This window comes from Patagioenas fasciata, chromosome 3 (genome assembly GCF_037038585.1).
Source record: "Patagioenas fasciata isolate bPatFas1 chromosome 3, bPatFas1.hap1, whole genome shotgun sequence".
Taxonomy (NCBI): domain Eukaryota; kingdom Metazoa; phylum Chordata; class Aves; order Columbiformes; family Columbidae; genus Patagioenas; species Patagioenas fasciata.
Window position 1 is genome coordinate 60246570 of NC_092522.1, and position 13233 is coordinate 60259802.

General features: G+C 39.9%; 1 protein-coding gene across 3 annotated transcripts in view; it reads right to left on the reverse strand.

The window, feature by feature from the left end:
* Window positions 1-2923: 2923 nt before the first annotated feature.
* CNKSR3 (CNKSR family member 3) overlaps window positions 2924-13233 on the reverse strand; it is a 58903-nt gene continuing 48593 nt past the window's right edge. For all 3 annotated transcript variants that reach the window (XM_065833644.2, XM_065833645.2, XM_071806436.1), the window contains 4 exons: window positions 11040-11164; window positions 8485-8693; window positions 7943-8032; window positions 2924-6403 (listed from right to left, as the gene is read on the reverse strand). In XM_065833644.2, coding sequence (XP_065689716.1) covers window positions 6105-6403; window positions 7943-8032; window positions 8485-8693; window positions 11040-11164 — 723 coding nt within the window. In that variant the 3' untranslated portion in view covers window positions 2924-6104. The remainder of the gene's footprint in view (window positions 6404-7942; window positions 8033-8484; window positions 8694-11039; window positions 11165-13233) is intronic.

The following is a 13233-nucleotide window of genomic DNA, read 5'->3' on the forward strand; positions in this document are numbered from 1 at the left end:
ACTATGTCCACTTCTTTTGGTCATCCAGAATTCAAACGGATTAATTTCATTTTCCATAATATTAGAGGAAACACATTGTTTGAAAAATTGTCCTGAACTCTGTCTCTACAACCCATTAGTATTCATTTTTATACAGTATTTCCTCTTGTACTTTACCATCTAGAATAGTATTTTCTTGCAATGCTTATGTAAGGGAACACCCAGGGTATTGGCTTGCAAATACTCTACAGACTAAAACAGAAGCCTGCTCAGCATCTCTGAAGTGCACGTTCCCCGAAACCTCACTATACATACATGCAAGAGTACCAAATATTATTTTTCATTTTTCTGTGTTTTACAATCCTTTCCAATTAACTGTGTTGTTTTGCCACCATGGCAGTGTATTCAAAGCACTGTGGAATACTATACCCACAGGTACCTGGATAAACGTTGTACTCATTAGGGAAGTCAACCTAGGCACAGTTTTTGATGTAACAGATACACGTACCTTCAATACCAAGAGATGAGCCAAGTTTCCACATAATAGCAGCTTCTCACTTGTTACCTACATTTTTCTCAGGTTGAGATAGAAAGATATTGCCTGTGATTTATTCCTATATCTGCAGGTCTTTTTGTTTTTAAACTCCCAAATTAGAGAGCACCCTCCATATTCATTATACGCCACAAGAAGTTAAGCTATCAACATCTTTCAAATTTAACGTCTTGGACAAAGAAAGTGCACTAGTCTTTGAGAGTACGGATTTTTCAAATGTTTCCCCTTGCTTTACAATTAAAATTGTACAAAGAGGAAGAGCAGAAGGGGCAGATAGGAGAAATTATTCCATAAACACAGAACAAATTTCACCCTCTCTGAATGAGATTAACATGCAAAAGGAATGATCTGGAAAAGTTGACTTTTTAACACTTCTCCATACACTAGAACTGATAACAGGAGTCATTACTGTAAAGAAGAAAAATAACCACACTTGGCAATATTGTGACATGCACTGCTATGGGTTTTTCTTGCATTTTAAACCTTTCTCCCAAACTAACAGCAGCATTTCTCCCAAATGATAACAATAGCAGTAGATGATCTGTGCCATGTTGCTGTTTGCTAAACATCAGCTGGCTAATATTGCATATTGTACACAGAGAAAGCTGAGGGTTTTAATCTCTATTCTTTCCCAGGGAAGAGAGGTCACATAGAGAAGCATATCATGTGAAGTCCAAGTGCTTTTCATAGAGCAGCATAACAGCTGCTCTTACAGATCTGCTTTCTACCAGTTCCTCACAACTTAACTTTATTTCTCTTCCGACACTTGTACTTCTGTTTTCCCCCTCATCTGGTGTTCATGCAGTGAGGAACTTCAACACTTCTTTGAAACAAAATATAGGACTTTATTAGCTGTCCCTACACACCTGCAGCAGCATACTCAACCAATTGCATTATCATCCACTGGCAACTGCACACTTGCTCTTTACATAACACCAAGCCCATCTCCTGTTCATAGCCTGTCTCCCCCATCTACTCCTTCAGTCCCCTGGGAAAGATCTTTCTAGTATGATTAACATTTTGTGACAAATATAAAGAAAAGGCAATAAGAACAACATGCTTCCTCCTTTGGTAAAGAAATGATTTTGACATTGTGCATACCTGAGCCCAGAAACACCCTTGCTTAGTGGTCACCTCTCAGTCACATACAACCACTCCACATAGTAAAAGGCTTCATGGGATGGAACAGAGCAGCTTGGATGTGACATACTCATAGGCAAAGCAGCTGCCAGAATGCCCTTGAAGAGCTAAGAGAGGTTCCTTCTGCTAGTGTTGGCCATATTGATTAATATTGAAGAGAGGAGGGGCTAGGAAACAGCAGTTCTCCCTCGAAATACCAGGGCTGCAGGTAGCTATGGACCTCTAGTCTTTCCTGAGTTCTTCAGACCTCCTTCCCTCTCCACATAGGAAAGGAGGGGACTGTTACTTCCCCTTGAAGTTGACATAATTTACATGCATGTTTCCCAGAGATATTCTCTTCAACTCCTTCCTTTCTTTTAGGAAAAAGGACAAAACAGGTCTATTAAAACTCACTTCCACTTTGAATCAAGATTTCTAGAGTGAATGATGAGTGCGTAACCATAAAGCCCAACAACAGCTGACAAAATTTCCATTAGAGGAGAATCTTGCAGCCAATACATTAACAGCTACCTTGGTGTAGCAAGATCAGACCAGGTCTTTAAAAAGATGCAGATGTTTGGAAGAAACTCAAGTTACATATATCAGAGAGCTATACAGGCAAAGGAAAAGGGGTCTTGTGTTTAATTCACTTTACCAAGTGCTTAAAATTACAGCTACCTATTTTATTGTACTTAAGTTTTCTTGATACATTTGCTTTTCGGTAATCCAGCACAGAAAGCTGTAAACTTCTGGTTTAGGAATATTAGAAAGAGCAGAGTCTGCTCACATAAGTCTTTCAACTGCACTTGCCTCCTCATGTTTCAAAAACCTGAGATATGGCCACATTTTAATTCAGTGTGTTAAACTGCCTGTTCCCCTAAGTGAAGTCACCACATTAAAAAGTCATGAGAGGTAGAGAGGAGGGGGAAGGGTACTTGTGTCCAATATCTACAGTTCATGCCACAACCTAAAATAGCCTATTAATTACTTCTGAGAACAGGTATTGAAGCTTTCCTATCTGATAATCAGAGAAAGAAGAGGAGAAAAAGGAGAAAAAAAACCCACAAAACCAAAAACCTCTGCTGAGGCAAATAAAATGCCAGCTTCCCAGAGAAACTCCTGCATGCCATATATTAAAGAAAAAGGTTTGCAGCATAGTGAGCAGTAAGCAGTACTTGCAGGCAAGAGTATCAAGAAGCCAAGGTAGCATACCAGAGTACATGGTAAGTTGACAGCAGTAAGGATATGGCTTTTGCAACAGAAACAGACATATCGTGTTCCACTACGTTTATTCTGCATACATACACTCTGATGGCCCAAAGTCCATCAACAATGATGGATAAAGTACAAGGGGGGCAAAAAACCCTAACATTATTTGCCTTCTTGATTGAGAAACCATGCATGACTGTTTTCAATGGTCTTGGCTAATTTACAATGAAAACTCAACTCCATTAAACAAAGTATTGCCAGCAGATTGAGAAAGGTCATCCTTTCCCTCTACTCAGCACACATGGGGCCACATCTGGGGTACTGTGTCCAGTTCTGGGCTCTCCAGTATGAAAGAGATATGGAGAGAATTCAAGAAAGGGACACCCAGATGATGATAGGACTGGAGCACCTCTCCTGTGAGGAGAGGCTGAGAGAGCGGGGTCTGTTCAGCCTGGAGAACAGAAGGCTCAGGTGGATCTTATCAATGTGTATAAATACCTGAAGGGAGAGAGCAAAGATGATGGAGCCAGGCTCCTTTCAGTGGTGCCCAGTGACAAGACCAGAGGTGAGAGGCACAAACTAAAACACAGGAGGTTCCCTCTGAAAAGCGAAAAACACTTTTTTTACCATCAGGGTGACCAACCACTGGCAGATGTTGTCCAGGGAGGTTGCAGAGCCTCCATTCTTGGAGATATTCAAAAGCTGTCTGGATGTGGTCCTCGACAACCACCTCTAGGTGGGCCTGCCTGAGCAGTGGCTTGGACGACATGATCTCCAGAGGCCCCTTCCAACCTCAACCATTCTGTGATTCTGAGAAACTACAATACCACTTCTGTTAATTTCCAGAAAAGAATCTCTGTTTCCCCTGTTCCTAAGAGTCAGGCAACTCTCTCCCTGGACAGTCAACTGTTGGATATCCTTATGATTGACTGACAAACGGTCAAATTCAGTACCTTAATTCAGCATGGTTAGGACACTGGAACATGCAGAGGATGAACTTGAAAGGACATTAGTTGGTTGGGTTTGTTTCGTTGTTGGTTTGAAGGGGTGTTTTTCAGTGGTGAAGGGAGAATTAGTTTGTATTTTGAGAACAAGACCAATTTTGAAAGCGTCACTGCCTAAATGCTTATAAATTCCTCTTTCTTCATAGCTGCAGTGATTTCAATCTGCTTGTTAAACTAGGGCAAACTTATTTCACTACTCATAGATCAAACTGCAATAGAACCTAGCCAAACAAAGTGAGAAAACTTTTCAGTGTGGTGTCTTAAAAAATGTGCCTGGGTACAACTCAAAGAAACTGAGTGCACCTATAGATTCTTCCACATCAATATGCATGAATGTATAAACCAAAGTGCATCCCCACCATTCACTTTTTAAACCATGGAAAACAGTACATTAAAGATGAGCAAAAATTCTATTATAAAGCCTTGTTAAGACAATGTCTCTGACTTTAAATAAAAGTTATTGAAGTACATTAAAACAGTTCAGTCAGTTTGGGGCTGGACTATACACTACAACAGTGCACACAACATGACAATTTCAGCCCTTTCCTCAGAGGCAGGACTGAACTCATGGAGGATTCAATTGCACTGCAGCTGTGTTTGGCCACATCTCTACTACAGGCTACTCTTTGCAGGGTAGAGAAGAGTGGCACAAGACAGGCAAATTATATTCTGCATTGATCAAAAAAGTCCAAACCAGCCCCCACCTAGATTACCAATGAGTCAGAATCAAACATACTTAATTGAAAACTGAATTTAACATCCTCTGTACCTGCAGGGTTGTAGCAGAACTTCACTAACTTGTTGCAGCAGAATGGTCACATTTTCACAAGCCAGAATCATGGTATGGTTTTAACACTGATGTTATCACATACAACTCCTCCCCCATCCAAAGTGCTAACAGACATTTAACTTCCCTCTTTCTCTACCAATTATTAAATAGAAATTCTTCTTTTCTTCAGCGAGACCAAAGGTCTAAAGGCTGTTGACAATGCATCTTATAATTAGTGAAGAGTAAAAAAGACTTGCTTTGTCGTTGCATTTGACTAATCTGTGCCCAGTACTGCAGACAAGAAGGTACAAACTATATCTGTTTAAGTGAAAAAAATATATACAACTATATTTAACATTTAAATTACTTTAAACACAACTGTTTGCATACTAACAATCTTATGTACATTCAGGTTTAAACAATACCTCTTTAATATCCTCCTCTTTTGTTAAACAAGTTTTATTTTCCTCCCAAAATACCCAATGCTACTTTAAAATTCTGGAGGTGGAAAAATTTGAGCTATATAGAAAATAGCAAGACATCTTACAATTGTAATGTATCATAGCACATTTTCCTCATTAAAACAACACATCATTCAAAAACTGAACCACTGTCAAAATTCTCACTAGTCCAACAGGACTGTTTTTAACAGCCTACTTTGGTTAACAGCAAATCATTCTTAAACAATTAAGGAAAAACATATATTCTTCCACCACCTCTATAGATGCATCTCCTTGGCACGTTGTAGCAATCCATATGTCTTTATGGATTAACACTGCAGCTGTTCAGCGCTCTTTATTGGCACTGTGATTTCAATAAAACAGATTATATAGCAGGTTGGATTGATTTTTAATTAAATTGGTCCAACTTATTAAGATCTCTGAGTAAGAAAACTCTCTTCCTAAGGCTTCCTAAGATCTGTGGATATCAGAGAAAGAATGGCAACACTAGTACTTCTTTCTCACAAGCTTGATCTCCAGCAGCACTTGCAACAGCATCACTATTTTGCATGAAACTGCCTTTTCCCTGCTTACCTTTCCTGGTCAGGAGAGTAGCACAACTTTTGCTGAACTCTACGTACTCTGACACCCATCAGTCGCACCAGCCTCTGATCATTCAGACAAATGAAGTGCCCCTGGACTCTACAGTAACATACTGATTTCCTCTGAGTCATTTTGTGTATTTCAAGTCACGTGTGGCCTCTATCACTGAAATTTTGCTCGTTTCCAGGGAAATAAATGCCCTCAGCTTTTGGCCAGGAAGAGGAACTTAACCTTTATCTTTCCTCCCTCTTTGTGTCACAAAACCCTCCTATCCATCAAAAAAGAAGAAAATCACAAACAAAAAGGCAAAAGTGTAAGATTCTCCAGGAAAAGAACACTGCATTAGTCACTATGCATCAGTTAAGCTGAAAAGTAGAGAAGTCTGACCAATGAGCAAAGGCACTTGGTAACAGTCCTGTGAACAACAGTCAATGAGTCAACAATTTCAGTCTCGTGATCCAGCTGACCAGCAGCGAGGGCTCTGCAGAGGAAGATTTTGTGGACGATGTAACAGAGGATTTTTTAGCACCCTCCTCTTGAAAAGGAATTGTTGCGCTGTTGTGGAGGTCTGTATTCATAAAACACCTGCTGCCTCGAATATAATCTGTTCCCCTCACTAAGTGCTTGTCAGACACTGGTCTTGAGAGGGGGTGTTGTGTGGTGGGGTTTTCTTCAATGACTGGGGGTATCCTTTCATTACTGAAGTACCTGCAGAGGACTTCTTCACCTGTGTAAAAAAAAAAAAAAACAAACAATTATTGCTGACTATAAAACACTCCTTTAACATTTCCTATTTTTATTTTAAAAATTCTGGTTATATTTCAAATTACCCAGATTTTGGTACCTTTCAAAACACACATGGACTTAAGCAGTTGTCAATAGATCTATGGCTTCTTGCATCTTTAATGTTTTTTTAAGCAACACACAAAACAACAAAACAAACTCACAGATATTGTTTGACTGTTAAATTCCAGATTCACACAGATCAAAACTGCTAGTACAGATGACTTTCATGCAAATCCTTCTCATAACATGTGTCATTCAAGATGCTGATAGACCAGAACTGAATCTGCATTTAGCTGAATATAAGTCAAGACTAACTTAAAAGCTACAAATATTACATTGGACAACAAATTAATTTTGCAGCTAAAAATGTAAGCACTTCCCTGGTTTTGATTATTGATTTGTGGTACTTTCTCTGGTTTTACTCCTCCCTAGACACATAGTCATGGCTGCTGCTAGAGATGTCCATCCTGCTGGGCTAGGCAGGCCTTTGTTCTGACCCAAACCATCTTAAACACGAGCCTGCAGCACTTAAGTACGTTTCAAGTGTTAAAAAAAGTCAACACAAAACCAAACAAAAAACCATGCATGCAAAAAACAGCCCTGCCACCTGGTGATCATTCTGTTAGACTTGTTACTTAGCCTAATATCCCTCCAGGTTGCTGTTTCTTGTTATCAGCTTCTATATCTGCATTAATAGAATTGAGCTTATATTTTCCTGTCAGCTTTCAGAACTGATTTCAAGAATAAATTAAAGAGTCATCCTTTCTTATTTTTTACTTTAACAGGACTCAGAGTCTTTCAGATGCAAAAGGGGAGAGGAAGAAAAGCTCAGTGAAGGAAGAAAAAAAAAGCCACCTAACGTAATGCCCAACATTATCAGCTTGTGTCTTTCTCCCATTCTGTGGTATCTGCAGAATAAGGGGTGTTTCAAAAAGATGGACCTAATCTGTAATCGCAGTGCAGTGCAAACTGCATCCATCTTTTTGAAATACATTGTATATTGTTTTCTAACAGCATTCACGGAAAAAGCAACTCCTAAAAGGCCCTACATTTTTACTTTTGGGAACAAGCTTGCTTCTACAACAGCGTACCACAGTGAGCTAAACAAACAGATCCAAAAAAAGTTTTATGATCAATACTAAATGCATAAGAAAGGGAAGTATTGGTGTGTAAGAGCAAAATAGCAAACCTGTGCTATAAGAGACAAGTATAGATCTGCCCTAGTCATTCTGGTCTACTTTTAATAATCACAAGAATTCTAGGACTGAACAGCAAAAGTTGGAGCCCTACCATTGAACAGCCTCACAAATTTCACAACTACCCTCTGGCATTCCTGCTACAACCAACAATCATCATCTTGGATCAGTTCAGTAATACAAAAGCACTTGTTCTTCATTCCTAATCCAGGCACATCCTCTTCACACCAATGAAATTTTGGAGAGGAAGGGAAGAGAAAGAGGGACAAGACTCAAAACCTTGCCTTTTCTCCCTGATGCTCGTGGCCTAGAGAAGGGTTCTGCAGCTCCTATCCAGCTCCCATCAGCAGGCATTGACAAAGGACGAGGTTTTCCTAAAAGCAATAGAGAAGGTTATGAGGAATTACATTAAGTTTAGGAAACCAATTTTTAGATTGATACTTTTCTCAATTACACAAAAGGAGAGGTACAGCAATAAGCAGTTAAAATTGCAGACTGCTTCCACTGGTGAAATATAAGAAAGCAATGTGTCAAAATCGAAGTCACACTCTTGCTCATTTACAGCAGCAGTGGACATAATGACCTAAAGCTATAACCAAAACATGCAAGGAAATGGCCAAACATGGCAGCAGAGTCCAGCTGAACACCACTTATTAAAGAAATGACAGCATTTAAGTGAAATTATTTCAGATGTGGAATTATAGTCACAATTTTTACAAACTATGCATAATATCCATTAAGTCCAACATGCACTTTCCTAACAAATTATTCCAAACTGACCAAAGTGTTTAGCATAACAGCAGCAATGAAATAGGAATTAACTCACCATAAGACTGTGTTTTTTCCCTCATCTTGGCTGGTAGGATATTTGCTTCCGTGCGATACCCAGGCAACCGATCCGAATCAGCAATAGTAAACCTTCGCCTTCGACTCTCCTGATCCAGAAAAGAATTGGGAGACTCGGCACCCTTGGACCCAGGTACTGGTTGACTGGATTTGCTGCCTCCTCCATATACAAAACTCCCTTTTTCATCTCTGAAAGGACATTTCGCTTCAGTTAGTAGCTTAAAAGAGGTTCACACTAGACATGAGTAGGTTTGAAAGATACTTCTAGCCCCCAGTCATGCTCCTGACAATTGGCATTGTGATGTAGTCAAGCAGAAAAAAAACCCACAAGTCAGGTGATAGAAGACTTCATTATAAACATATTTACAAAGGAGAAAAGAAAGCTACCTCCCTCATGTTAATCCACTTTTAATCAGCCATTAATTTAACATACAGAGAAGTTAAGAGGTACCACCCCAGAAAAGCTTTTGAGAAATAAGACTTTCTTGCCTTGAGGGTATCAAAGCTCATGATTCACTGTCTGTTCAGTACACAGTTGTGACAGAGGAGTGCATACAAAGATTTATTCATCTCTGTGTAATGGCAACACCTATTGCCTCCATCTGAAGGACTATGCCTCCTGGTCGTTTCCAATGCACAATAATTGCCACTGGATATTCAGTATTTTCTCTCTATATACAAAAGTGAGACCTCCTTGAGAGCTTCAGTAAAAAAAAACAAGAAAAAACACACAAACCACACACACCACAAAAATCATCGTGTATATACATAGAATTTTGAACAATTTCTGCAGAAACTCCCTTTCCCAGAGTAATCCTTCATTCCAAAGGCCAGGAACAGACATTTTTAGAACCAGTCCTTGTGAGTACTTCTGGAAAAAGAGCTACTCTCCAAGTCAAGATTTCTCCGAGTTTTTTCCCCCTGCTTCGCTATACGTGCTACAGTCTTAGTACATGAAGTGACCATCAGACAAGTCAGGAATAAAAATACACAGGTGACTGTCTAAGCACATACGTACCCCCACATTCACAACAGCCTCTGCCAGCACATACCACCTTTTTCAGCTATCAAGAACAATTCTAGAACTCACTGAATGGCAGGGAGCTATTTATGGAGATTCTGGGGAAAAAATTGCACAGAAGTGTTACATCACAACCATGCGTACCCAGAGAGCTCTCCTACAACACCACCGTGTGGAGGGAAACCAGCCACTGTGCTCTGCCTTGCCAGTGGGACCAAAGAAGGTCCATACCAGGAAGGGAAGAGAACAGGATGATGAGGGGGGAAGAAACGACCACAAAAAAGTATTACAGTTTCAAGAGAAGACCAAAACATGCAGAGATGAAATTAAATAGCCAAACAGAAGGTGAGAGAAATGCCTCTTCTTGCTGGGTACCACAGCTTTCCACATTTGCCTTCTTTAAAAGTCAAGAAGCCTTCCCCTTTCCACACATCATTCAGATTAAGTTTTACAGCTCACATTGCTACTTCCTTCCCTGTCAACAGGGATTCAGGTCTAAAGGCATCTGAAGCCAGATATAATTTTGTGACTCTTTAGGAAGGAGATAAACAAACCAAGTTCATGCACATAGTTGACCAATGTGCTTGATATGTAAAAATTTAAGACCAAGACATTATAAACTCTGCTGTTAAATATGCATTCTTGGTTTTACGACAAGAAATCTGTTTGTTTTTTTTTTTAATTTAAGAATTGAGTACACATAAATGCGAAAAACAGGGAGACAATAGGTGCAGGTGGATCCAACTTCAGGTAAAGAGACCCCACATCGAAGAAATTCTCTCCCTCCAGCCTAGAACTGCTCTGAAGACTGCAGCTCATAGAACACCTCTGTCTCTGTGTCAGACCTTACATGACAGGAGGCAAGCTCTCCTCCTATTAGAGTCCTGTGGCAAAAAGTTCAGAGTTTCTGTGCTGGGCTATCTACATGTAACATGAAGTGTCAAGAGAGGACAGGAAGCATGCCCCGCATGCTTCTGTGTACACTGGTCTGCATTTTATAGCTTAAACTGGAGGGAAAAAAAATCAAGTCGAATGACTTGACTCTCCCTTCCCCTCATTGGGAACATTCCTGTTTGTACAACTTCCAAGTTTAACAATTTAAAACAAGTTTTTTTCCTCTCCTAACTCCCACAACAGTAACCTAACTCACAAAAAAAAAAAAAAGTGGAAAAAGTTACAGACAAAAATTACTTCTTGCTATGTGCAGTTGGATTTAAACAAAATTAAAAACATAACCCCACAACAAAACCAGGGATGACATCCATTCATGTTTTGGGAACAACTCTAATGTATGCGGCACACAGTTTTCTAATAACAACATCTATTATGATCCTGGTAATTTATGCATTTAAGCATAAGATTAAGCAAACCTATGCATTTAAACAACTAGGATAAAGTCTGCGAGATCCACAATTTCCTCAAGTTAATTTGCACAGAGCTTTAACAGAAAGCCGGCTAAGAAACAGGCATAATAAAGGAGTTTTTTGTTCACTAGTACATTTTTATTCACATACCGAGGGGAATACGGAACAGCTGGTGGAGGTGGTATGTACAGATCCAAAATGGCCGGCTTCTCTTTTTTCAGTGAGGTATCCATGGTGCTTTCTGGTGACTGGGTTGAAGTTGGCAAAGGGCTGGTCTGAAATGTTAGATAGCTGTCAAACATCTGAGCACTGATTTATTATTCACAAAAAAGAAAAATTCAGTAATCAGTAGTACCATATCATCCCCTAGTGAATGACTATTTGTATAGTTAATAAACATGTTAAAAACTCCTAGCACATATATTTTTCTCCACCTTCAGTTTTTGCTAGCTTTGCAGTTCCTCCCACAGAAATCCTATCACAGGTAACGTATTGCTCAAAAATATTTTGCTCTTTCAAGTTTTATTTTTACTGCAAATTCCATAGACAGAAAACGCAACAGAGACAAAACCCCTTTCTTCTATTTTCAAATCCATTAAAAGAATACAATTTGTTAAATACAGATATGATCTGCAACACTCACAAAGCCAGCTCACGCTACCCTTATTCCATACAGTCCAATGCCTGGGGCATGGGCACAGACAGGAATATGGTTAAGTTCACCACAAATTGCATCAAGTGATATAACTAGGGTAAAGGAAGCAAAGCAAAAATATATTTGGTATTGCTCATCTAAGCAAATCTGTCATTTCGCTTTTTGTGGCTCAATTCTATTTGCCCAGAGTCTTGCCAGGCTCCTGTCTGCCTGTAGGAGAGCAAAGGTTTGAAGGACCCTTTCACCTCTGTCAGGCAAGAAGACAGCACTCTCCCCATTTTGCCAAGTACCTGCCCAGGCTTTTCCACTGGTCACTCAACTAGTGGCACCCCTCCACAAGAATCTGCCTTTTACCAGTCAGTACCTGTTGGAGGCCAGAACTGTCAACTGGCTTCTCCAACCACCCACTCCCCCAAGGAAATGCTGCTTGGCACAGACTATTATATATCCCAGCCCACCTCAACTCTTCTTATCAGTAACACAGTCCTTGCTTTTGGTAACTCTAAAAAACTCAGAGTGGCGGAGGGGAGGCGGCGGGGGGAGTTGGGGGATAGTGTATGCCTGTGTTATTTGTTTGTTTATTTATTGTCTGTTTGTTGTTTGGGTTTGTTTGTTTGTTTCGTTTCTTTTCCTTTGGGTCTGATTAGCCAACAGGCACCATGCCACAAAAACAGGATACACACATTGGTGGAAGGATGAGAGAAGAGTCAAGCATGCATCCTCTACCAAGTTCAACAGAAATCTCATCAAATCATTGTCAAAGAATGTCCTGATTTGGAAGGGACCCACAATGATCACTGAGTCCAACTCCTGTCCCTGCATAGGACAACCCCAAAATTCACACCATGCATCTGAAGGCGCTGTTCAATTGCTTCTTGAACACCGTCAGGCTTGGGGCCATGACTACCTCCCCAGGGAGCCTGTTCTGGTGCTCTACCACCCTTTGGGTGAAGAACCTTTTCCTAATGTCCAACCTCCCCTGGCAAATCTTCCTGCCATTCCCTCAGGTACTAAGTCTGCCTGCATCAAGACTTCAGACAGCCACTGGCATTTCACAGGCTGATAAGGAAAATCAGTGAGAGTTCCCATTCCTATTCCTACACAGACTTCCCTATATAGCTGTGAAGGAAATTTATTTCAGGTTATCAGTTTAGATAAATTTGGTTATTTTCTCCTGTAAGCAGTAAGCCCTAAGCTTCCTAATACAACAAGCCATTCTCAAAATAGTTAAAGCATTATTAATGTCACTTTCCCTGTCTGCTTATTACCCTGTGTGAATAGCCCAACAACCAAATCTTATTTAAACAAGCAGTTTAAACAACTTACTGAAAAACACCCTTTCCCACCCTTCACCAGACTAAGAGGACAAACACATGGAATAATCTAAGTTATTTCAGCAAAACACTATTACTCTGCTAAATAGAGGAAGCATTTATTACTCTGTGCTGATGAATTCCATACATATCAGCAGTTTCAGCAGTTTCAGCAGTTTTGCCTCAGATAAGTTCTCCCAGTGGCACGCTGACTGATTAAAAGGCTCAGCACACCTAGTCCTTTTGCGTATGAAGTGGGCGTTATCTGAGTTTCTTAAATTAAAAAGCAGAAAAAAAAGAACAACAACAAAAACAAAAAGAAAAAAAACAACAACAAATAACCAAACCACACACCACACCAAAACCAAGATTTTCC